This window comes from Pongo pygmaeus, chromosome 13, assembly GCF_028885625.2.
Source record: "Pongo pygmaeus isolate AG05252 chromosome 13, NHGRI_mPonPyg2-v2.0_pri, whole genome shotgun sequence".
Lineage (NCBI taxonomy): Eukaryota > Metazoa > Chordata > Mammalia > Primates > Hominidae > Pongo > Pongo pygmaeus.
Window position 1 is genome coordinate 123,014,181 of NC_072386.2, and position 27,719 is coordinate 123,041,899.

Consider the following 27,719-nt stretch of genomic DNA (forward strand, 5'->3'; position numbering starts at 1 on the left):
CTATGTTCAAATAAGCAATTCTCAATAAGAATGAAAAAGAAATTTTTAAGACACCACTAAAAAGAGTCAGAATGTAAGTCAAAGTGAGGAAATGACTTCTACCCAGATTATATAAAGAACTCCTACAAATCAACTGAAAAAAAGACAACAGAAAATGACCAAAAGCCTTGAACAGGCACTTTCCAAAAGAGGTTACTGAGACAGCTACTAAATACGTGAAAAGATGCTCAATCTCCCTAATGAGGACATTACAAAAGCCCACAAAACACCATCAATACACACAGCCCAACAGCTAAAAATCTCAAAACAATCTATACAAATGTGTTGCTGAAGACACAGAAAAATGCAACTTCTCATACACTGCTGGTGGAATATAATTTTGTACAATAGGCTTGGCATTATTTACTGAAGCTGAACTTATACACACCCTAATATTCCACAATCTACTTCTGGATATAAACTGAACAAAAACGCGTTCAGAACACTAAGAGATACATGGGTGATCACAGTAGCATTATTCATAACATGCTGTGCAGAAAAGAGTTAACATAGCAGGCATGCTATCCTTCGAAAGACCTGCTTGCAAGGCTGCCCCTTGGCTGGTATCTAGGAACTTAGATTTTAGGACAGTTCTCATCATTCCCTAATAAAAATGGCTCACTGTTACTAAACCATGTGTGAAAATGATAAGTTCCCGCCAAACATCTGCTTTCTTTCTGCTTTGGGCTATTGCATCTCAATGTACAGCTGACAATTGAACAACATGAGTTTGAAGTGCACAGGTCCACTAATTCGTAGATTTTCTTCCATCTCTGCCACTCCTGAGGGAGCAAGACAAATCCCCTCCTCTTCATCTATCTACTGAGTATGACGATGATAAAGATGTAGACCTTTATGATGATCCATTTCACTTAATGAAGAATAAATATATCTTCTCTTCCTTATGATTTTAGTTTCTTTTCTTTAGCTTTATTGTAATAAGAATACAGTACATAATACATATAACATATTATTGTTGTTGTTGTTTATTTTTTTTTTGTTTTTTTGTTTTTGAGACAGTCTCGCTCTGTTGCCAGGCTGGAGTGCAGTGGTGCTATTTCGGCTCACTGCAAACTCTGCCTCCCTGGCTCAAGTGATTCTCCTGCCTCAGCCTCCCAAGTAGCTGGGACTACAGGCGCCCGCCACCATGCCTGGCTAATTTTTGCATTTTTAGTAGAAACGGGGTTTCACCATGTTGGCCAGGATGGTCTCGATCTCTTGACCTGGTGATCCGCCCACCTCGGCCTCCGAAAGTGCTGGGATTACAGGCGTGAGCCACCGCGCCCAGCCTCATTTTTTTTTTTAAGCACATCTACAGAGTAGGATGGATGGGGGTTGGGGGTAAAAAGAGGACTTATTCATTTTATTTTAAAGAGTTCTGAATGTTTGGTGTATTTATAACTAGTATATAAAAGTGGTATGTGGTTCAGATCAATCATGAAATGAAAAGACAGATGCCAGGAAGATTTACTCAGAATCTGTAAAGACTATTACGCAACACCCCCACCAAATCCCTCCACCCACCCTCTCTCCCATTCCCAGCCCCCACTGACAATTCAGCCTGTAGTATTCTAACCAGAGTGGGGAAAAAAATCATAAATTTTACATTCATAATTGTTCCAGTAACTATCCTCATTAAGACTTTAAGCATATTCTAAGAAGTCACAAGTTTAGCTTAGAAAATTTGTGTCCCCCTAAATTCAAATAATGCTATCTCCTCTTAATTAGAAATCTCCAATTATTACATCATATATTCCAAGTTGCATAAGAAAAAACTTACCTGCAAACTCCCAGTATTTTATATAATCGGCAGGAAATTTTCGTACTTGCAACTGATAGAAATTCTCTCTATTTGGAGAGTTGAGCCATTCCTGTGCCACCTATACGAAGCACAAAAGCAAATTAAGAAAGCAACATTCTGGAAAGTGATGCTAAATAGTAACATCTTCCAAAGTTAAGCAACAGTAAAATCCAGAACCTAGAATCTAGGTGACAGAAACTAAAAATTGACTCGCAGCAGGTAAATAAAATTATCTGGAACTGTCCTGTCCAATTCAGTAGCCACTAGCTACATCTGGTTATTTACATTTAATAAAAATGTTAAAAAATAAAAATTCTGTTCTTCAAACTAGTCACACTTGCAGTGCTCAACAGCCACCTGTGGCTGCTCTGCTGTGCGCAGATGTGGAGCATTTCCAGCAGTGCATAACGTACTGCTGGACAGCTCCGGTAGAATGCTACTTCCCAACCAGATCAGCTAGCTCACAAGTCCAAAAGGACCTAGATTTGTTGCAGACCTTAGGGATTTCTCACCAACATGTCATCCTGCCAGTTCATAAAATGCTCTATACCCATCTCCCAATCTGTCAAAGCTCCAAACTCAGAAGTACCCTTAAGGATCTTCTGAGAAATAAGACTATTACCAATCCCAAATTTAGGAAGACTACTAGTATAAAAAAGTCATATTAGCTTTCACTTTTTAAAAAACTAACAAATATATTACCTTTTGGACCCTAAGGAGGGTTTTGTCTAAACGTAACAGTTAGTCATTAAGTATTTAAATCAACAAACAGTCTTTCAGTTCCTCTGAAGAAACTTATCATCAAAGACTATTGGTGCTGAACTGCTTCTGCACTGGTTAACCAACCAAGACTCCACAAGGGTTATGCTACGGACAGGGGAACAAAACAATACTGAATCTGTGTTATCCGCTAGTAAGGTCAGACTCTGGACCATGATAGTCATGATCAGTTTATATCACCCAGAATACCCTACAGTAAGGCAACTCCATAGAATCATCATCAAAAGTGCATTCTATGTTCACAGCATTATTTACAATCACCAAAACCTGGAAACAACCCAAATGTCCATCAGTTGGTGAATGCATAAACAAATGTAATATATCCATACAATAGAATCTCATTTGGCAATAAAAAGCCATGGCCTATTAATACATGCTACAACATGGATGGGCCTCAAAAAGATTACATAAAGTGAAAGGAGCCAGATTCAAGAGACCACATACGTACACTTCTATATATATGACATTTCCAGAAGAGGCAGGTTTATAGACAGACGAGAGATTAGTGTTTGCCTGGGGCTAGTGGTAGGAATGAAGAATGACTACCAATGGGCAGAAGGGATTGTTTTAGGTCAATAGAAATGTTCTAAAACTGGGTTGTGGTCATGGCTATACAACTATAAATTTACTTAAAAAAACCATTCAATTATACACCTTAAAAGGGTATATTTTATGGTACAGTATACCTTAATAAAGCTGTTAAAATGCATCCTTGTGTGTACAACAAAGATTAAAAAAATGGATCACTAAAATTTTATCACAAGAGATTTACCTGAGAGTACCTAGAAGATCCTAAATAGTTCCCATCTTGGAAAAAGGAGGACAACTACTTTTAGTCTGAAATCATTTGGGCCTAATATTAACTTCTACAGCAACCCCAGGAGCCAGAGATTAAGTGGATCTCTTACAGTCAAGCTACAATGACTGACTAATGATAGCTGAAATTCTGGAGCTATCAAAGAGAAACTTAGCTAGGTAAAAAGTCCTAATTAATATATACTCAATATACTACATAATTCACAGGTTTGTATATTTGATGCAGTTACAGGTTTATCTGTTTCATAACTCATGTGGCCCTGGGAAATTAAGAAATCATAAATTGCATGAGCTAGTAGTTTCACACGAAATGAAATAACTTCAAAGTACAAACAAGTGTATGCTTATGGTCCATCAGAGCATTATCAAAGTTAAAAGTAATCAGCCAGGTTCAGAGGATGAAAAATCATGCAGATCGTTAGAAAACATACTCCTTTCAAAAGGTGTCAGCTGCTGTAAAAAATAAACAATAAAAAGAAAACAAGCTCCCTGAACATAAGAACATTTAGAATACACTGAACAGAGATGAATATACAATGGTCTTCCAAGTTTTTTTTTTTTTTTTTTTGAGATGGAGTTTCAGTCCTGTTGCTCTGGCTGGAGTGCAATGGCATCATTTCCGCTCACTGCAACCTCCGCCTCGCAGGTTCAAGTGATTCTCCCGCCTCCGCCTCCCATTAGCTGGGAATACAGGCATGTGCCACCATGCCTGGCTCACTTTTTATTTATTTTTTTTGGAGACAGAGTTTCGGTCTTGTTGCCCAGGCGAGAGTGCAATGGCGCGATCTTGGCTCACCACAACCTCCACCTCCCAGGTTCAAGTGATTCTTCTGCCTCAGTCTCCCAAGTAGCTGGGATTACAGGCGCCCACCACCACGCCTGGCTAATTTTGTATTTTTAGTAGAGACAGGGTTTCTCCACGTTGGTCAGGCTGGTATCGAACTCCTGACCTCAGGTGATCCACCTGCCTTGGCCTCCCAAAGTGCTGGGATTACAGGCATTAGCCACCGTGCCCGGCCCACATTTTGTATTTTAGTAGAGACAGGGTTTCACCATGTTGGCCAGCTGGTCTCAAAACTCCTGACCTGAGGTGATCCACCCACCTTGGCCTCCCAAAGTGCTGGGATTACAGACGTGAGCCACCAAGCCTAGCTAGCTTTCCAAGTATTAAAGGTCAGTGGTAATGTTGTAACAATCTCACAAAGCACTGTCACTTCAAAGAAGCAAACTATGTTCCTTTTCTTCCCACTCCAGACAGGAAAGACAGATATCCAGTTAGGCCTCATCTTCAAAGGAGGTCTGAGTTCTCTTTTTTCCCAGTAACTAAGAATAGATTATTCTACAAAACTGGAGGTTCCTAATAATTTAGTAATTTAACATTTTTCAGATCAAATAGTTTAATATTATGTTTTGATAAAAATACTTCCACATAGACTAAATACACTGTTTGGTTATAATGAGGGTTTTTTGTGTGTGTGTGTGACCCCAAGAAAATTCTCCTTAAAAAAATTATTATTTTTTATTGTTTTTTTTTTTTTTTTTTTTTTTTTTTGAGACAGGGTCTTGTTCTGTCGCCCAGGCTGGATGGATTATAGTGGCACAATCTCGGCTCACTGCAACCGCCACCTCCCGGGTTCAAGCAATTCTCCTGCCTCAGCCTCCTGAGTAGCTGGGATTACAGGCACGTGCCACCACGCCCGGCTAATTTTTGTATTTTTAGTAGAGACAGGGTTTCACCAAAGTTGGCCAGGCTGGTCTCAAACTCCTGATCTCAAGTGATGATCCGCCTACTGTGGCCTTCCCAAGTGTTGGGATTACAGGCGTGAGCCACCGTGCCTGACCAAAAAATTACATTATTAAAACAACAGCTGTTTCACTGGGGAAAAGAAGTTCCTGCAGCACTGGCTCCCAATAACCTAGACTGTCCTTGACTTACATAAGACAGCCAAACACAAACCCCAAAACAGACAAAACAACTGACATTCATCTCCATGTCCTGTCCCCTTTCAATACAAAAGTCTAAGGCAAACTCACTGATTTCTGTCCTGGAACCCTCTTCCCTTGAGGACTTCAACTCCTAGAGTTCTCCATTTTCTTGCAACAATTTCCTCCTGCCCAATGCTCATTCCCATCAGCATACACACTGAATTCGCTCTAAGAACACTCCGCCACCAATACACAAAACCCTTCCTTGTCGCCAAATGACCATTCAGCTTAGTGCCCCCTTTTTCCTGCTCCCAATCAATACGTATGTTTTCAAAACACTCCTTCCATTCACTTCTTTGTACATCTGGTTTCCAACTTAACCACTGCTGCACAAAAATTGTCCACCCATCAAACTCAATGATGACCTCTTTGCTGTTATTCTTCCTTACCCATCTCAGGTAGAGCTAATCCAAATCTCTGGTTCGTGATGCACTGTCAGGAGTCTATGCAAGGCCCTCATCATTTGATTTCTCCTTTGTCCCTGATTCCACTTCCATGACAACCTCCACCCTAGGTATCCACTACAGCTGTGTTAGTTTAACTGAAAAATCCAGAAGGGGTGCGTGTGAGATTTAGACAAATAGTAATCTACCATAAACTAGGTGTTGTTTTTTTCAACCAACTTTTAAGTCTTCTGGGACTGACTCACATAGTACTCTTTAGTATGTAATGGCTTCATTTTACTCATCCATCCTTTTAACCAGCTCCAACTCTATATCCTATAAATGACATCTTAAGACATAGAACCCTCATAGACAGACGTGTATATGTTCTTCTGGTGAGGCTACGCAGGAATGAAACTGCTAGATCATAAAGGACCACAAACTTTTGCTCACCTGTTATTTTAACTTCCTTTCCTCCTTTCAGTAATACTTCATATACTTATTACCACCAAGTTTTCTGCAAACTGTCTATTTGTTGTCCATCTTCTACTGATTTCCCTGTTTTTTGCTGTCGATTTACAAAACTGCTTTGTGTGTTTTAGCTACTAATCTCTTGCCAGTTTAGGAATGTTTTAAAACTCTCTTCTTCACATCTGTTAACTCCAAATATAGAGTCCTTCACTAAAAAGACATTAACTTTGACAGAATAAAATCCATTAATATTCATTAATCCATTAATGTGGCTAATGCTTTTTACGTTTTTATGATTACCTTCTTCACCTAAACTGACATGTTTTCTGATATTTTCTTCGTTTAGTTTTACTTTCCAAACATATGTGATTTAACCAAAGTTTATGTGCTATAAAGTACGAATCTTAGCCTAATTTGCTTTTTCCCCAATGAAGTAGGCCAGTTTCCTCTAACGATCCATCCTTTCCCCACTGATTTGTGATGTCCTATTTATCTCGTTTTATCTAAGATTGACATATATGCAAGAAGGAGTTCCTTCTTAGGAGCCAAAGGGTTTCCCACTGTTTCTCCGGGTATCTGCCGGCCCCATGCCACTCTCATATGTGTCTATTACTATGGCTTTGAAACAGCCTCATAGCAGATAAAGCAACTATCATTCCCCCCATGCCCTAGTTATGCTGTTCTTTTCAAAGTGACTTTATTATAATAGATTTTGCTTTTCCTTACAAATTTTAAAATAAGTCTATCAATCACCTCAAAACAATCCTGCTGGGATTTTAACTTGAACTACATCAAATTTATAAATGAATTCAGAAAGAAGTCACATCTTTACAATGTGAAGCTATCACATCCATGCACATAGCAGCTCTCCATTTTGAACAAAAGACTAAACATCTTCCTTTATCAGCTTTAAAATACTTTTAAAGTGTTTTCCATAAATGTCTCATGCATTCATCATTAGACTAATTACTAACAGGTACGCAGTTCCAGTTACCATATTTTCTTTCATATTTTCTAACTGGCTATTGCTGCTACACAGGGACACTACTTATTTTTTTGCACATCCATCTTGTGCCCAAATATTGATGCTACTGGGATTTCTGTGTAGGTCATCTGCAAATGATCAGAATCGTGTCTTTTCCAATTATTCATTGCTCCATTTTTGTCATTTTTATGAACTATATCACTGAATATCTGTAGCAGCTGTCATCATCTACAACTGTTCCATCAATTGTTGCTTCGTACATTTTGAAATTATTATATACATACATGTTCACAATTATATACGCTTGGGTAACTGTTCCTTTTACTGATATCTAGTGTCTTTGCCCCTCTGAATTGTTCTCATGTTAAAGTAAATGTTGATTGTAAAAGTGCAACTCCAGCTTTCTTCGGTTCATGTTTGTTTGCCGTATCATTTTCCTTTTTTTTTTTTAAAGGGACAGGGTCTCACTTTGTTGTTCAGGCTGGTCTCAAACTCCCAGGCTCAAACGATCCTCTGGCCTCTGCCTCCCAAAATGCTGGTATTACAGGCATGAGCCACTGTACCTGGCCATCTTTTTCCATTCTTTCATCTTAAACCTTTCTAGCTTTTATTTCTGGCAGGTAACATTGTTCCTGGAACTTATGATTTTAAATACATTCTAAAGGTCTCCATATAACTGCTTATGTATACACTTATTCAGTTTTATTCCCTTGGCATTAAAAGCCCTCTGAATCTCAACTCTCAACTCCTTCTCTATTTCTAAGAAAATCTTGGTCTTAATTTATCACTTTTTTTCTCTCCGAGATCCTTATTACACATATATTAACACTTCTCTATCCACTTTATTGCTTTTTCTTTTCTATTTTCTGCTTCTATCCTTTCGTGATAACTTGTGGGAGATCTGAGTGGACATTCTAGCTTGCCTACACGTTCTTCAGTTGTATCCACGTACTATCCACTCCATTTACTGAGTTCTCTAATGATTGTGTCCTCTATCCCCAACTAGCTCCTGTTTGTTGTTCTTTATGGTTTCTCCTTCTTGCTTCATGTTTCTAGCATGCTCTCCTATTTCTTCGAGAAGATTTAATATGCTTACAGCTAAATCTTATTCTGACTATTCCAATAATTTTGCTTTACCTGCTCCATGTTGTTCAGTTTGTTACTTTTCTCTTATAGTGACTACACTTCAGACTGGAAATGCAGATGTTCCCCCTCTGAATTCATACTCTCCAGGGAGACCAGGCACATCAGCTACAAAGGAACACTGCAGGAACAAGGGGCTATAGCCTAGCACCACCTAGCTTTTGTATTTCTACTGATGAGTAGGGTAGAGAGTCATGGGGATACAACTCTGGGAGTAAGCATTTCAGTATTATAATCTCTAAGTCTACCCTGATACTTACCTTTCTGAATTCTGACTTCCTTGGTTACAATAATTCAGCCCTAGGGATGGGAGGGAACAAGTGAACTTTCAAGAACCAAGCAATCCAACTATATCCACTGTTAGTTACTCCTCACAGGAGCTGGGATACAATGCCACTCTAATGCTACCCACTGCAGACATGAGCTAGTTCCAACTTTTCTGCCCTGCACCACAAGGTAACATAAGGGTAGTACTCTAGCCCAGGGTAATGAGGGGAAGAAAAAAGGGGGAAAACCTAAGAAATTATGTTCTACTTTAATTCCCATCTATAGGAATTCTAGTCTGCTCTACTTACTATTTCCTTCCCATCCCAAGAACCCAATCACATCCTAGGCTGCCGCAGAGTTTCTCACAATGTGTATCAGTTTAACATCTTCAACTACACTCCCTGGCTTCCGCAATGTCACTCCCAAAAGAGAGGGCACTAGCCCATCACCATTTGACATCAAGTAAGCACCATCACAATCTCACCAGATGCTTAAGCCAAAAACTTCAGAATCATCCTCCCTCTTAACTCCCACATCAATTCTATCACCAAGTCTTCTAAGTACTCTCTCCAAAATTTACCCCCAATATATTGAATTCCTCTCCATTTCTACAGCTCCCACCCAAATCACGCCACCATCATCTTTCTCCTGGGCTACTATAGTAGCCCCTTGACTGGTCAACTGCATTTATGCTTACCTTTCTAAAGATTACTCTCCACAGCAACAGCAAATGGTGTGTAAAAAACGTAAACTGGTCACGATTACTATTCCCCCAGTCTAAATGACCAACCAAATAAAAATCTTTCAGTACCTTCTCACTGAACTGAGAATGTAATATCAACCTGCAGCTTACAGGGCTGTATCTGGCTCTTATTTCTCCAATCTTATTTCATTTCTCTTTACCCCTGATCAGCTACTTCACTTCGGCCATACCAGCCTAAGACTCAGTTCCCATCTCATGGCATTACATTCTTGACATTCCACCCCACCTCCTGAACAATACTTTCTTCTTCTGGATGTCAGCCAGGTCTCAAGAGCAGCCTCCCAATATCGCCACTCACAACAATTCATCATATCAGCCTATTTGCTTCCTTCACAGAACTGATTACAATCTGAAATTAGCCAAAGCGTCCATAGCCATACCACCCTAAATTCACCCAATCTTGTCAGAAATTAGCCACAGAAATACAGCCAGCTCCCTACTGGGCACTGAGAATTGAAGTTAGTGCCTAATGGTACTAAGTTAGTGCCTAAGGGTACTCCTTGCCTGCCTGCTCCCTGTTCATGCACTACAATGACCTCTACACAGGAGAGGCAACAGTAGAGGACTGCAGATAACAGAAAGCACACCTAAGTTTTAAAATAAAAGAGCATTTGCCACAACTGACTGCAAAAAATTGGCCCCTGGCAAAACAGTGAACATGTATCCAGTTAACACTTTTATGTGTTAAATACAAGGATTAAAAAAAAATTCTTCTTCCAGTCACATCAATATACAAAAGACTCATTTCTAAAAGCTGAATCTGTTCTCATTTGTCTTTCGTGAGGGATAATTCTACGTAATGTCACTACATTCCACTTGCAATAAAACATAACCAAATAATTAAATCTATGTTTCAGGTTCTAAATAGGATATAAACCAAATTTGGTAATCCCCAAAAAAAAAGTCTAGGCTGGGCGCAGTGGCTCACGCCTGTAATCCCAGCACTTTAGCATTTTGGGAGGCTGAGGCGAGCAGATCACGAGGTCAGAAGATTGAGACCATCCTGGCTAACACAGTGAAACCCCATCGCTACTAAAAATACAAAAACAAAAATTAGCCAGACGTGGTGCCGGACGCCTGGTGGCGGGCGCCTGTAATCCCAGCTACTCGGGAGGTTGAGGTGAGAAAATGGTGTGAACCCGGGAGGCAGAGCTGGCAGTGAGCCAAGATCGCACCACTGCACTCCAGCCTGGGCAACAGAGTGAAATTCCCTCTCAAAAAAAAAAAAAAAAAAAAAAAAAAAATCTGTACACACTATAGCATTTCATTAACAAAGTGAAAGTAAAATTGCATCAAATTACAACAGGAATAGGGCGTGACTCTTGGTTCAGGGTCGTAGTTGATGCCACAGCCCACAGCTTATTACAAAGACTAAAAACTAAAATTAAACAAGGCATTGGCCGGGCACGGTGGCTCACGCTTGTAATTCCAGCATTTTGGGAGGCCGAGACAGGCAGATCATGAGGTCAGGAGATACAGACCATCCTGGCTAACATGGTGAAACCCTGTCTCTACTAAAAATACACAAAAATTAGCCGGGCGCGGTGGTGGACACCTGTAGTCCCAGCAACTCGGGAGGCTGAGGCAGGAGAATGGCGAGAACCCAGGAGGCGGAGCTTGCAGTGAGCCAAGATCGCGCCACTGCACTCCAGCCTGAGCGACAGAGCGAGACTTCGTCTCAAAAAAAAAAATAAATAAACAAGGCACCTTAATACCACCAATAATTATTGGCCTGTATAAACCAGAAATGCTTAAACAAGACGGTTGAAATCATATGGTTAAAAAGAAAGGTGTAACTTCAAAGTAGATTGAACACACACCATTTCCTTCCCTCCTGAAACCCCACTAAAACACCAAAGAGATTTTAAAAAACAGCATTGACCAATTAGAACAAAAAGGACAGAAGAGGAGACAACAGTAACCAAACTTTGGAAGCTGCAAAGCAGAGGGATGAATGGAACTAACTTAGCAAGCCCAAGAATGTGAACTCCAACTGGGAAGCAACAGACCTCTAGAAGGATGACTGGAGGGAAACTGTTCCTCCCTGGTCCCAGCAAAAAATGACAAGAGATTTTGTCTCTAGAAAGGATAAGCAGTCTCTGACCTTGAGGACAGCAAGGATGAGGATACCATACAGAAAAAAAAAAAAAGAGAAAGTAGTAAATGTTTATACACTGAATGCTTGAACACCTCTCCTCTGTCCCCTACTCCTACTCCAGCCCTCTTCCCACTCAGCTTCCTGCCAGGCCTACGTTTCCCAGGTAAAATATTTGACGATTCTTTTTTGGGAACTGAGACCTGACAGGAAAAATAAAGACGAAAGACATTGAGAGGCTGGGTGCGGTGGCTCACACTTGTAATCCCAGCACTTTGAGAGGCCAAGGCGGGTGGATCACCTGAGGTCAGGAGTTTGAGACCAGCCTGACCAATATGGCAAAACCCCGCCTCTACTAAAAACACAAAAATTAGGGCCGGGCGCGGTGGCTCACACCTGTAATCCCAGCACTTTGAAAGGCCGAGGTGGGCGGATCACAAGGTCAGGAGATCGAGACCATCCTGGCCAACATGGTGAAACCCCGTTTCTACTAAAAAATACAAAAAATTAGCCGGGCACGGTGGCAGGTGCCTATAGTCCCAGCTACTCTGGAGGCTGAGGCAGGAGAATGGCATGAACCCAGGAGGCGGAGCTTGCAGTGAGCCGAGATCATGCCACTGCACTCCAGCCTGGGCGACAGAGCGATACTGTCTCAAAAGAAAAAAAAAAAAAAAACCACAAAAATTAGCCGGGTGTGGTGGTGTGCACCTGTAGTCCCAGCTATTCGGGAGGCTGAGACGGGAGAAATGCTTGAACCCAAGAGGCAGAGGTTGCGGTGAGCCGAGATCGTGCCACTGCTCTCCAGCCTGGGCAACAGAGTGAGACCCCGTCTGAAGAAAAAAGAAAAAGAAAAAGAAAAAAAGACATTGATTGACACAATGGTGGGGTGGGGCTTCCTAATGAAGTGCCAATGGTCAACAAGCCCACCCTTTCACTCAGAGCTTCTGGTGTTTTCATCTTTTATATATATAACAAAATACAGATTATAACTGCACCTAAGCACAAAACCTTACCATGAAGAATGAAACTAATGCTGGGTTTTACCATGCTATGGCGCCCTTCAGATCACATTTGCCTTCCAGAGTGCAACCATAAAGGGGTTCGTTTTTGTAAAAGTATCTGAAGATTTCATGTTTTCCTAAGCATCTTTTTTTAACCTATTGCTAATCAAATTTATTCTTTTTAAAGTAATATTTTTTAAATGGAGATAGTATTTCACACAACATAAAATTCACCATTTTGAAGTGTACGTCTCACTGGTTTTTAGTACTATGGTTTTATTTACTATGCTGTGCAACCATCACCACTACCTAATTCCACAGCATTTCTGTCACCCCAAAAGAAACATTGTACCTATCAGCAATCCCAATTCCCCCCTCCTTCCTTCCCCTGACTACTACTCATCTTTCTGTCTCTACAGATTTGTCTATTCTGGACAATACATATGAATGGAATCATACAACATGTGCCCTTCTGTCCCTGACTTATTTCAGTTAGCACAATGTTTTCAAGGTTCATTAGTGAACACAGATCTTCACTTCTTTTTATGGCTGAATAATATTCCATTCATTGTATGAACAGACCTGTTTATCCATTCATCAACTGACACACATTTGGGTTGTTTCCACTTTTTGGCTACCATGAATAATATTCCAATCTACTTTTTAGTTTCCTGTTCTTAAATGTGAGTAGACCACCAGAAATCATTACCACCTGAAAAAAGGAATTAATAGAAAGGACTATAAACACTAAAATGAACAGGAAAAAACCAACCGGGGAAACAGGAACCATGCAAAAAGAGAAAAACTTTTAGCTAACTTTAAAATTATCATTAATAAACTTTAGCTAATAAAAAATACCACATCCCTGAAATAGAATAAAGGACTATTCAGAGAACAAGAGTTCCAGGAAACTAAAAATACACTAAAAAGAATTCAACAGATTTGGGAGAAAAGTTGAGGTGGCCTCCAAGAAAGGAGAACAAAAAGAAAATGAGACGAAAGAAAAAATTAAAGAAAATGAGAAGATTAAAGAAATTCTAAGACATGCAAGATTTCAAAAATGTACCTCTCATATACCCTCTTCTCTGGAAGCCTAAAGGACAGGCCTCACTAACATGAGTAACCAAGAAAGATGACGGGGGTGGAGGAGATACAGACCCAACCCAAGGATAAGGACTACTATTTCAGGAATAGCATCATGCACCACACACAGAACAAATTTATAGATTAACTAATGTACCTGATCATGAGAGATTTAAACATTCAAGAAAAGACATCCTGGCATTAATTTAGTGATAAGTAGAAAATTAAATAAACATATAAAACAATAAATCCAAGGAAAACACAGAGTTTGGAAGGAAATGGAAAGGCAATTACAGCATACTACATGGCTTAGCTGAAGATATCTTTCACATAGTCAAAATAACAAAAATGGATCTAAAAATTTCAAGACAATCCCATAACGAGGATGAGGGAACAGGAAGGGTGTGTGCAAGGGTTGGGCTGGAAACGGGGGTAGTTCCTGAAGCAGGAAATAGAAATGCCTAAAACTGAAAAATCGAGGAGTTACAATATGGACATGTTATTCAGAAATATGGGAGGAGGGTCAGGCGGGATGGCTCACGCCTGTAATCGTAGCACTTTGAGAGGCAAAGGCAGGTGGACGACTTGAGCCCAGTAGTTTGAAACCAGCCTAGGCAACATGGGAAAAACTCTGCCTCTACTAAAAATACAAAAATTAGCTGGACATTATGGTGTGAGCCTGTAGTCCCAGTTACTCAAGAGGCTGTGGTGGAAGGACTACCGGAGCCCAAGAGGTTGAGGCTGCAGTGAGCCATAATTGTGCCACTGTACTCCAGCCTGGGGGACAGGAGTGAGACCCTGTCTCCAAAAAAGAAAAAAAAAAAAAAAAAGATAAAGAAAAATGTAAAGAAATTTCCAAAGGACTCATTAAGAACAGAAAATAGTTACTTGGGGGGATGAGGGGTGCCTGATGTTCTTTATAATGGGCCAGATAGAAATCTTTGACTATTTTAAACTCTGTGTATGTACAAATGGAACTTGTGCTCATTCTGTTTTGAAAAAGCTGAGACTACAAAAATGTCCTGAAGGAAATAAATCTTAATAAATATCTTTTAACTTAGGAAATGAAAGTATGTGTCTACCCTTCATAGGGTTATGAATGGCTTCTAAGCAATTTAGTGCTTTCCAGCAAAAATAAAGCAACTCCTGCTAAAACAAAAGTACCTTAGGAAAAAAAATAATAAAGCAACTCTCAAAAATGGCTAAAATTTGAGGTACAAATTGATCAAAAGATTTAACATAAAGTACATTTATGAAGATACGTTGACTCAAGCTTTACAAAAGCCATTTATCTTGCCATGTACAGTATTAACAACTCACTTCTCTTCTTTTGTAGACTTATCCCTTTGTACATTACACTTCCTTCTCCAACACTCCAATCTTATTGTTACCAGACTGTCTTTGCACTCCACTCTGCCTGGAACATACTTCCCACAGTTAACTCCTAGTCACCTGGGTCTCAGTATAAATGACATCCGCTCATAGAGGTTATCTGATCTCTCCAGAAAGTGCCCTGTCCCCTTTGTTCTAGATCATACTAGAGTCTTTATCTCAATCTGAAATGGTCACTTCCAGAGGGCAGAGACCTCATCTGTCTTGTTCACCACTTTATCTCCCATGCTTGTAAGAGCACTTGGCACATACTAGGCACTCAAATATGTATCAAGCTAATGAACCATGACTATTTACCTCAACATTGTTGGTTTTAAGAGTATTACTGTATCACGAAGATTTCTTTTGAGGATTAACTAAAAATTTGCTCCCACCTCTTACCTGCCTTGAAAACACACAAAAATCCTTCCAAACGCAGTTGAATGCTTACACTGAAGAATTATTTGCTGTTTTTCTCAAATTTTAACTGGGAATCTTATCGTTTGTCAACTCTACTTGAGTAAGAAGGAGAGAAGAACCAGAATAGGATGTGCTGGGGTTGGGGAGGCTGTTACACACAGCAGCTGCTGTGACGAGTAAAAAACTGGCAGCTGGACGCAATGGCTCACGCCTGTAATCCCAGCACTTTGGGAGGCCAAGGCGGGCGGATCATGAGGTCAGGAATTTGAGACCAGCCTGGCCAACATGGTGAAACCCTGTCTCTACTAAAAATACAAAAATTAGTCAGGGGTGGTGGCACGTGCCTGTAGTCCCAGCTACTCCGGCGGCTGAGACAGGAGAATGGCGTGAACCCAGGAGGCAGAGCTTGCAGTTAGCCAAGATCGCACCACTGCACTCCAGCCTGGGCGACAGAGCGAGACTCGTCTCAAAAAAAAAAAAAAGAAAGAAAGAAACTGGGAAGTCTGATGTGTAGAGAAATTTAGGATTCATTAAGTTGTGTTCAATGTAATTCACCCTTTGCCACCTCCTCAAGAAAACTACAGCAGAGGTCTCTTACTTAAAAACAAAAATGCAGAAGGGAAACTATCTCCTCTGAGAAGTCTTCCTTTACCTGTGCATCAATAAACATTTCCTTCTGTGTTACCTCTGGACTTAGTATATTAGCACTAAGAGTCGTGTCTATCAGCTCCAAGGAGCAGTTAAGAAGTGTTTCCAGTCGGGCACAGTGGCTCATGCCCGTAATCCCAGCACTCTGGGAGGCCAAGGCTGGTGGATCACCTGAGGTCAGAATCAGAAGTTCGAGACCAGCCTGACCAACATGGTGAAACCCCTTCTCTACTAAAAATACAAAATTAGTCAGGCCTGGTGGCGCAGGCCTGTAATCTCAGCTACTTGGGAGGCTGAGGCAGGAGAATCACTTGAACCTGGGAGGCAGAGGCTGCAGTGAGCAAAGATCACACCATTGCACTCCAGCCTGGGCAGCAAGAGCAAAACTCCACCTAAAAAAAAAAAAAAGTGTTTCCTCTGTATTGCCAGTATCTAAAACAGTGGCTGGCACAAATGTCTGTTCAACATGAAATCTAAAACCAGTATCTAAATCGAAAGGGCCAATTTTAATTTAACAATACTTTTTTTTTGTTTTTCTTTTGAGACGGAGTCTCACTCTGTCGCCCAGGTTGGAGTGCAGTGGTGCGACCTCGGCTCACTGCAACCTCCGCCTCCCAGGTTTAAGCAATTCTCTGCCTCAGCCTCCCGAGTAGCTGGGATTACAGGTGCCCACAACCACGCCCGGCTGATCTTTTGAACTATACTCTCATTTTCACTCAGCAAGGTAAAGAGGTAACTTGAAAAGTTTGGAGAGGCACACAAATGAAACATATACTTACTGTTTCAAAAGTATTCAATACCATCAAAGGGAAAAAAATATTAAAATAATCTCCATAATTGTGAAATCTGACAGGCACAGGTCTTGAGATGGACTGACAAAGACTTGCAGGGGGCCCACACTGACCAAAGTTCAAAAACATTTCATATTTCCATTTTAAGACCTCTTTAACGAAGGTGTCAGAGACAGACTGTGATGACAAGAGAATGTTTACTGGAGAGGAAGATGGAAAATATTTGCTTTCACCAAATGGAACTTTGCAACCTTGCCTGTTGGAATTATTCGGAGACTGAGGATGAAGAACATTGCACGAATTCTTCATTTCACCAACTGGCTTCTGAGCTATGAGGGGAACTGGCTGTGGCACTTTCAAAATCGACTGTATCCCCTTTGACTTATTCTTTAGAGATGGTGAAAGTGCTGAAGAAGTTTCCAAAGATTTAGAAAGACCAGCAATTCGTGAAGTACTCTTTGAGCTAAAAATCTTAGTGGTAGGTCTCAAAGGTTTAGATGCAGAAGGAGGCAAGCCAGGTTTACGAAATACATCTTCATCTGCTGCTTTCACTTCAGAGTGTTTTGGGCAGTATTCACCCTGGTTTTTTGTGGTTTCAAGACAATCTTTGTACTTACACTTTGTGCCACTCAAAGATTCCAACTGAGGCCGACTTACAGAATCTTCTTCAACCTCAACTGTATCTTTTCCATGAATTAGTTCAATGAGTTTATAATTGTCATTCTCCATTTGTGAACATAAATCCATATCTTCAGGATCATTTTGTGTTAAAAATAAGTTCTCCTCCTCTGCATCACTGCTGGAGTCAGGTTCTCCCTCTTTCAAAGTTGCCATCTCTATATGATGTGCTGTTGGATCACCTCCACCCAGAGGGTCCTCTGAAGTACAGACAATTACTTCATTTGTTGGTATTGTTCCATTTAACACTACAGAATCACACTGGTTCAAAGGGCAAGCATCATCAGTTGCTGGAGACCCATGTTTTGCTTTTATGGTTTCTGGTTCAGAAGGCATGCATTTTATTAACTGTTTTCTGTTACTGTTGGCGAGTGCCTCAGTTCCTCCTGTACAATTATAATCTGACCTATCAGATTCTGGGAGAAATACGTCAGAATTATGTGCTGTATGTGACCCTGCTCTTGTAACATCTGTACTTTCACTATCAGAAAGTCTTTGTCTATTTTTTTGTGATTTGGGTCTGATCTGCCTTTGCATCTGAAGTTCTTGACTAGTCAGAAGTTTCTTCTTATTTCTGACAGACAGGTTCTGAGGAGAAATTAATTTAGTCTTTTTTCGGGTATCAACTACTCCAACAGTTTTGCCATGATCCCGTAACTGAGCTACATAATCCAAAGACCGCTGGGACAGCTCATACGCCTTACGAGGACCCTTCTTCAGGCCAAGTTTCTCAGCTGTTGAAGCTGGCTCAGGACACTGACGAAATTTCTTTGGTGGCACTATAGCAGGAGTTGTTCTACAACTTAGGTAATTTGAACTTCTACTCTGTCCTTTTTTGGCATCTGAATGAGTTTTCTTAGGGGTCTTAGAAACTGGAACTTTCTTGACGGGTTCTGTACAAGTACAAAGCTTCGAAGACTTCTTCTGTGAAACCGTAGTGGCTCTCTGAATACGTGAATTGGGAGTTGAAGTCCTTCTATCCATACTTTTAAAATCATTTCCAACAAGCTCTCTCTTATTAGTATCAGACTGGCCCTCATTTCTGACAGAAGATGAAGGCCTCACAGGATCTTCAGCCATTGGTTTTTCAGATCGTTTTCTCTTAGGCTTTTTTACTTCAATTTCACAAAATTCCTCAACAGAAATACTCTGTGGTCTTGTGTGTTCTTCAATGCCCTCTGCTCCTTTTTTAACAACTTCAGATACATAATCTGTACAACCCTGACCATTTGTGGCATTGGCTATAGGAGCCAAACATTTTTTCTCACCATCTTGAACTGAATTATTATCGTCTAGATGATCTTGCCAAACTGAAAACACTTCAGATGAACTTTCAAACTCAAAATACTGAGAATCAGATTCCTCAAACTGAAAGAGAGTCTCTGTCTTTTCTTCCTTTACTGGATTCTTTTCCTCCTTACTATTAACTGTTGAAACGTGCTGCTCTGGACGTTCCTTCTCAAGGCATATTTTGTCCTGTTTAGTGAGTTTCTCAAGACTCAGGATTCTTTCATCATCATCATCATCATCAGAATCTGAAATAATAATAACCTGTCCACGGGAGGTATCTCCAACATTATTTTGGTGAGCTGTGAAACATCTTTTATCCTCTTTTACTTTCCTTTGCAGCTGCGATGAGTTCTGAGGTGAATCGGATGGGAACGTAATAACACTGGCTTGAGCTAGTAAAGATAATTTGTGAAGGTCTCTGTCTATCTGAGAATCCGTTAAGGTGTCGGATTTAGGACTGATGCCAAGGGCTTGTTCTCTTGTCAAGTTAGAATAAATCACATTGGTACTGTTACTCATCTCCTCATCTCTTGATTCAGGTACAGTCATAAGATCTTTAAAGGGACATGATTTCTTCTCTGAAGTATTGGTCATTTCTGTAAAGGAGATCAAATCTTTATCATCATGAAATTCCTGTATTTTACAATTGTTTTCATGGGAAGAGAAAATATCTAATTCTTCATTCTTTAATTGTTTCTCTTTTGGCAATACATTGTTTTGAGATTTTTGTTCTCCATTCTTATCATCATCCAGAACACCACCAGGGTCTAAAGAAAGATCGTGTGTGAAACCATCTCCTTTCTGAACTCCTGTATCTTTCCTTGAATAGAAACTCTCAATGTTAGATACAGTCAAATTTTCATCTAAGTTGATAGTATCATCGACCAAAGTACTCTTCCTGTGTTGCTTCTTTATTACATGTGATAACTTTGCACAGATTTCATCTTTCTTTACCTTAGTTTTTCGTTTTGAGGTTTTAGCAAGAGCATCATCCTTTAAAGAGAAATCTTCATTTGATGCGGACACTTTTTCCAAAGCATCAGTGCTAGAATCAGTCAACAAACGTGTTGATACTATTATTCCTCTGTCACATCCCCTTTCTGGATCATTTCTTGAAGTACAATCCTTTGGTGTATATGAAGAGATCTCTTTTACAGACTTCTGCTTCCTTGTACTTATTTTAATTTGATCTTCAGCTCTTTCAGTAAAAATGTTTTTACTACTCTGCTTTAAGCATGACCCAGCTGAGAGATGGTCTTCTAGTTTCACATCCTTTATATAATTTTGCTCATTATTGTCACCTTCTATAGTGTTATCTGCTTTGATCAATACACTGTCTTGCACTTTCATTGGTTCTTTAGAAAATGTTGGGCTGGAAGCTTCCAAACAATGCATATCTTTTCTAGACATCTTCCCTATTTGTTCACTTTCTTCTTTACTATAAGATGCAGGAGAGGTTTTACATGTAGAAGTCAGATCCACAAAAGTGTTACATGGAGGTGCTTTGAATTTTATGTTTCTAATAATTTGCTTTAAACAAGTTTGCAGCTCATGGGTTTCCTGACTAGTCAACTGCCAACCTAGAGATAAATTTCCTCTAAGGAATAAGTTGAGCTTATCCCAGAATCGCTTGCAAAGAGACTGCTGCCCAAGCTGATAACCTTCTTTAAGGAGACTTCTGATCAGCTGCACACAAGCCAGTTGTACAGAGTTAGATGGCATGGAATGCAACGACAGTGACGATATCATTGCTGTTCCTTTGGAGCAACTTCCAGATGATTTCTCAGAACTTCGTGTAAACGCAGTGGTAGGAAGCTTGGCACATTTGACGACGGCTTCCACCCATTGCTGGGAACTTACCCACAGCAAATGCAAACATTTTTTATTTCTATGCAGTTCAATCACTGATACCAAAATTAGAAGAAAAAATTCAGTGACTTTGTCACACACGGCATCTGTTTGGTTGAGGACTTCTTTGACTTCAGAGTACAGATGATGAACAACCTCTACTATGTAAGCCACACCCAAATCCTTAAGATCCATGAGGGACTGGACAAAAGGGATGAACCATAGAAATGTGCTATTATGAACACGCATGTCTTGACCAATATCTGACTGAAGTACACTGGCTAATGTTTCCATTTCTTCATACATGTTAGGACAATAATCTGGGCAAATGGCTGTTCTCCATCCAGAATCCTAAAATGAAAGAAATGCTGATGTTCAGATAAATAAGCACCACTTACGACAGGTTCAACACCCAAGTCGTTAAGAAAAATACATTTCTCAACTCTCTTATTTTGGTTTACCACATCATTATTATGATATACAATGGTATAATTGTGGCATATAATTATATCACAATCGTAATACACCTAACTCCCAAGAAAGTGAAAATATAAATTGAATTTTGAGGTTTCATAAAGACAAATTGATAACACCTTTATGTACTCTCACCTTCTTTCCACTAGCTAGTTTTGATTTCTAGTCATGCCATGTATGTCCCCATAAACTTTCCATCTTCCCTAAATGTACTTAGAAATTAATTTTCCGAAGTATGCACACTATAGTTAGAGTTCATCTTCCCCAACACACAATACCTCTGCTGTTTAATGAGAAGGGCTTTTACATAGCAGTAGATTGAGAACAGCTACATATCACAAAATCTGCAACTCAACAAATCATATAAAATAGTCTACACAATATAAAGGCAATAAAATAGCATCTGAATTTTCAAAGTGTTTTATACCTTTTTGGTCTTTTCAGGATTATAATTGTATACGATCTGGCTACAAGTCACCATATCATCCAAATAGGACTCCGGTTCTAACTTGGTCCTTAAATATTAAGAATAAATAGAAATTACTGAAGGCGGAAAAAAAAGGAAGAAACACCTCTTGTTAAGTAATTTAGCTGGAACACACTTTCTTATAGAGATGATGTTTAAATCCTGACATTAGCTGAACTAACCTTACAGAGCTGTTCCGTATATGTCGGATCTCTCTATTGTAGCTTGCGTTGTTGATAATGGTTTGAAACGCCTCAATAGGATCAATAAGTTGACCCCAGACCTTAGATCCAAGACGATCCAGAATCACCATAAAACAGTGTAACGCTGGCCAGAAAGGATCCACACTATCATCTGAAATACAATGGCACAATCATTGAATTACTAAACAGAAAAACATACTACAATATATTGAGAATTAAACATATTCTTTATCTGGTGAGTAGCAACCCAACTAAAAGCCAAGGAGCAAATAATTTAAAGCAGCGCCGCCGCCAGTCCTCAGACACACAGAGGGTTTCAAAAGCAGCCACATTTTCAAGATTTTTTGCAAGCAATACTATGATACTTCTATTAAAAAAAAAAAAAAATTTTAATGGCAAACAAATTACTTAATGGGCAAGAAAACAGTCTAGCTAAACACAATCTTTTCACACTCTGTTTGCCATACCAGAAACAACCTTTTCTAACTCAGCTCCTCAACCCCTCCCAAAACTTTGTAGTCCCATCCTCCAATAACTAACAGAAAAGAAGAGGAAAAAAATAAAGGAAAGAGAAAGAAACTTGGTATTTACAGATCTCCATGAAGCCCATAATACAAGAAATTCTCTTTCAGCATGATCCTGAATTTTGTGTCATGCATCTAGTGTAAATGACTAAATTCTTTAGCTAAGGAATAAGGCAAAGATACACTCTTCATCCATCTGTATCTCAACATGGCTTTGCTGTTATCTACTTTTCATCCAACTTCCTGCTTCTCTATCAAATATGCACTAGCAAGATACTGCCCTACTCAAAGACCTTCAATGGCTACTTAATGTCTCCCAAGAAAATTCAAAATCCTCAGTCAAGAACTTAAAAGACATTGATCTACTGTTTATTTCCATTTTTATTTTTCATATTCCTATAATCATACACTATCTACAGCACAAATAGATCACTGGCTTTTTCCAAAATAAGCACTAGAATGCCCTCATTTCTAGCACAACCTATCAAAATCCTATCCATCCTTAAAAGTCCAGCTTAAATGTCTCCTCCTGTATTAAACATTCCCCCACTTCAGTCATCTACAGTACTCTTCTGAGGCAAGTGCTTGAATTCACTCAGTTACTGCTATTGTTATGTCATCCTAGAACTTGTGACTTTACTTCCCTCATACTTCTCAGACTTTACCACAGTCATTTGAACTTTCTTATATATTTTTGTATCCTCCACTGCATCTGAAACAGTGCCTGTGTCTAGCAAGCTCACAAAAAACAAAGTAGTTAGGTGAAGACGATTATGAAAAGTTTCTCAAAGAGGTAATTAAAATTTTGAAGACAAGGCTGGGTTCAGTGGCTCACACCTGTAAATCCCAACACTTTGGGAGGCTGAGGCAGGAGGACTGCTTGAGGTCAGGAGTTCAAGACCAGCCTATACCCACAGTGAGACTTCGTCTCTATCAAAAATTTAAAAATTAGCTGGGTAAGGTGGCACATGCCTGTGGCCCCAGCTACTAGGGAGTCAGAGGCAGGAGGATGACTTGAGCCTGGGAGGTTAAGGCTGCAGTGAGACCTGATTGAGCCACTGCACTCCAGGGTGGGTGATAGAGTGAGATCCTGTCTCAAAAGGAAAAAAAAAAAAAAAAAAGGTGTTTGTTTGTTTTTAAGACGGTAAGGGAGCTAGCTTAACAGAAAGGATGGAATTATACATGTAGTTAGGCACAGGGAAAGAAATGAACAATTTATGCAGTAAATGTTGGCAAAAGAGTAATAGCCCTGGTCAGACATTATCTAGCAAGAAAATATATGCCAAAGACCGGGCGTGGTGGCTCACGCTTGTAATCCCAACACTTTGAGAGGCCAAAGCAGGCGGATCACATGAGGCCAGGAGTTCAAGACCAGCCTGGAAAACATGGTGAAACGCCATCTCTACTAAAAATACAAAAATTAGCTAGGTATGGTGGCGCATAACTGTAATCCCAACACTTTGAGAGGCCAAAGCAGGCGGATCACATGAGGCCAGGAGTTCAAGACCAGCCTGGAAAACAGGGTGAAACGCCATCTCTACTAAAAATACAAAAATTAGCTAGGTATGGTGGCGCATAACTGTAATCCCAACACTGTGAGAGGCCAAAGCAGGCGGATCACATGAGGCCAGGAGTTCAAGACCAGCCTGGAAAACAGGGTGAAACGCCATCTCTACTAAAAATACAAAAATTAGCTAGGTATGGTGGCGCATACCTGTAATCCCAGCTACTTGGGAGGCTAAGGCAGGAGAATCGCTTGAACCCAGAGGCGGAGGCTGCAGTTAGCCAAGACTGCACCACTGCACTCCAGCCTGGGTGAGAGAGAAACACTTGGTCTCAAAAAGAAAAAAAAAAAAAAATATATATATATATATATAGACACACACACACACACATATACGCCCCTATCAACAAAAGAATAATATTAATATATTTATATTAGAATCTCCCACAAATGAGTTTATATACTACATTCAAGTTGCATGAAGAGAAGAGAATGAAGGGAAAAAATTATATTCATTATGTTTTCATAGGATCTGGTATACTTGGTCTTTATTAATTCATTACTTCATAAAGATTAGAAGCACTTATTTAATTACAGATCCTTCATGATTAGCATGATACAAGCATCAGCAAAAGGAGGTCAGGATCTAATAATAAACATGACTACAAGTTTTAGGCCTCATTATTTAGACTATCTAGAGCAGCATATCCAAGAGAATGTTCTGTGACGATGGAAATGTTTTGTCTCTGCATTGTTCAAATACAGTACAGGATACAGTACAGGCACGTGTGGCCATTGAGCCTTGAAATATGACTAGTGGGAGCAAATAACTGCATGTTTCATTTTAATGGACTTAAATGTATTTTCATAATCACATGTGGCCGGCAGCTACTGCATTAGAGATCCACAGAGAGACAGAGGCAGGCAAAGGGAGGCCACGGGACAGAGAAGGCTTTCCCCACAATGCTAACCACAATGTCATTACAAATGGGTCCCCCAGAGGTTCTGATATTCATCCTACCACCAACTTTTTCATCATGAAGAAGTAGATTAACTTCCCTTCTTCTACGAAAGGAAGGTATTGAATTAAATTATAAAGGTCCTTTCTGATTTAAAAGTCTCATGTCTGTAATCTCAGCACTTTGGGAGGCTGAGGCAGGCAGATCACCTGAGATCAAGAGTTCAAGACCAGCCTGACCAACGTGGTGAAACCCCATCCTCTACTAAAAATACAAAAAAATTAGCCGGGCATGGTGGTGCACGCCTGTAGTCCCAGCTACTTGGGAGGCTGAGACAGGGGAATTTCTTGAACCCAGGAGGTGGAGGTTGCAGTGAGCTGACATTGCACCATTGCACTCCAGCCTGGGCAACAAGAGTATGACTTCGTATCAAAAAACAAAACAAAACAAAACAAAAAGTCTGAATCTATTACTAAACCAGAAAAATTCTTTTCTCCACAACATACACCAATTCCTGCAGTGACACTATCATTTTTAAAGTGCATCATCATCACTATATTCAAAAACATTCAGCAAGTAAAGTTTATTACCATCTGCTTCCCTCTCCATAGTGTGAAGTATCGATTGCATAAAATCATTTTGTTTGTCTGAGCCCAACAATAGGGAATCCATGGCTTGTTCTTCAAGAATGGTCAGCAACATGCAAATACCTGTAAGATCATTTAGAGTTATCTTGAATTGATGAAATAATACTATACTAATCCCTGGTTTAGTTTGCAAAAGAATAACAAGGCAAGAAGATGAAGCAAGATAGTATTTAGATTCTCAAACATTTAAGTCTCAGATATTCATACACAACTGCTCCCAAGTAATAGAACTTTAGACTAATTCAAGTGTGAAAGTAGAAAATGATTAGAAAACAATTTCTAAGATAACTACCATGTAACTTGCATCTCATCAATATAAAATGCCTTCAATTTTAAGATGTACCATATTCTATATACCACTAAGAAAGAAAAAAAAATCACTGCCATTTATGACACGTGACCTTAAGATTTGGAATCAAAGAAATGGTATAGAAGTATTTTGAGGCCGGGCATGGTGGCTCACACCTGTAATCCCAGCACTTTGGGAGGCCAAGGCGGGCAGATCACAAAGTCAGGAAATCGAGACCACCCTGGCCAACATGGTGAAACCCCGTCTCTACTAAAAAATACAAAACATTAGCCAGGCATGGTGGCAGGCGCCTATACTCCCAGCTACTCGGGAGGCTGAGTCAGGAGAATGGCGTGAACCCAGGAGGCGGATCTTGCAGTGAGCCGAGATTGCACCACTGCACTCCAGCCTAGGCAACACAGCAAAACTCCGTCTCAAAAAAAAAAAAAAAAAAAGTATTTTGAGCCACTATAGGACTTGTAAACAATACTGACAACTCTACCAGGAAAATTTAATTTTTTTTTTTTTTTTAAGAGACAGGATCTCCCTCTGTCACCCAGGCTGGAGCGCAGTGGCACAATCCTAGCTCACTGCAGCTTCAAATTCCTGGGCTTAAATGATCCTCCCGCCTCAGCCTCCCAAGTTGCTGGGACTACAGGCGTGCGCCACCATGCCCAGTTCTACCAGGAAATATTTTACACACTGAAAAAGGAGTATTAACAATCAAATCCTATTTAAAGCCAACCATTACACTAATATTTTATTAATAAAATGTGGCCGTAAACAAGATTCGATTCATTTGCCAGTGCTTGAAAATGTACCGCTTACTACAGAAAAGTTTCTAGGATATAAATACTGTTTAATAACAAGATATGTAATAGTTAAGTCAACTTAATGACAGAATAAGAACTGAGAACTATAAAATCCTATCTTTAGCAAGTTTTAACAGATCACCAAAGAGAACACTTCCCTTTTAGGACCCTCATAAGAACCACAGGGCCGGGTGCGGTGGCTCACGCCTGTAATCCCAGCACTTTAGGAGGCCAGGATGGGCAGATCACTTGATGTCAGGAGTTCGAGACCAGCCTGGCCAACATGGTGAAACCCCGTCTCCACTAAAAATACAAAAAATTAGCCAGGTGTGGTGGCGGCTGCCTGTAATCACAGCTACTCGGGAGGCTAAGGCAGGAGAATTGCTTGAACCTGGGAGGTGGAGCTTGCGGTGAGTGGAGATGGTGCCACTGCACTCCAGCCTGGGCAACAGAGTGAGCCTGTCTCAAAAAACAGAACTATACGAAAATACTAATTATATTAGTGTAGGAACAATACTCACCTAACCAATAGCTTTTGTAGTTGGTAGTATCATACATGTGTGAGGGCAGAAGAATCAGTTTACCCTTCTCTAGGACAGAAGAAGTATAAATGTCTGGACTCTCTAAAAGCCCCAACTCAATGACTTTAAAAAGGCAAATTAAAACTTCTTGTAAGTCATAATAATCATCTCTGTCCACCTTCCCCAAGTTTCTTGCAGTCAAGATAGCCCAACGCCGAACCTAAATGCAGAATATATTTATTACTTAATTCAATAAACAATGGTCTACAAACAGCAAGAACATAGAGAAGAAAACAGGATTCTCTGCAGATTTTAAAACACATGTGAGATATTAATTAATGCAATGTGTGGACCTTATTTGATCCTGATTTGAACATACTAACCCCTAATAAACAGTTTTAGACAATCATTTCCATTCATTCAAACACTGACTGGCAACACAACATTAAGGAATTATTCTTTTAGATACAATAATAGTATTTCTCTGGCTGGGCGCAGTGGCTCACACCTGTAATTTCAGCACTTTGGGACGCTGAGGCGGGCAGATCACCTGAGGTAGGAGTTCAAGACCAGCCTGGCCAACATGGCAAAATCTTGTGTCTACTAAAAATACAAAAAAATTAGCTGGACATGGTGGTACACTCCTGTAGTCCCAGCTACT

General features: G+C 40.0%; 1 protein-coding gene across 16 annotated transcripts in view; it reads right to left on the reverse strand.

Moving 5' to 3' along the window:
• Positions 1–27,719, reverse strand: part of SETX (senataxin) — a 96,307-nt gene that overhangs the window by 48,594 nt on the left and 19,994 nt on the right. For all 16 annotated transcript variants that reach the window (XM_054502282.2, XM_054502278.2, XM_054502281.2 and 13 more), the window contains 6 exons: positions 27,059–27,278; positions 25,380–25,499; positions 21,782–21,953; positions 21,561–21,648; positions 16,832–21,010; positions 1,820–1,919 (listed from right to left, as the gene is read on the reverse strand). In XM_054502282.2, coding sequence (XP_054358257.1) covers positions 1,820–1,919; positions 16,832–21,010; positions 21,561–21,648; positions 21,782–21,953; positions 25,380–25,499; positions 27,059–27,278 — 4,879 coding nt within the window. The remainder of the gene's footprint in view (positions 1–1,819; positions 1,920–16,831; positions 21,011–21,560; positions 21,649–21,781; positions 21,954–25,379; positions 25,500–27,058; positions 27,279–27,719) is intronic.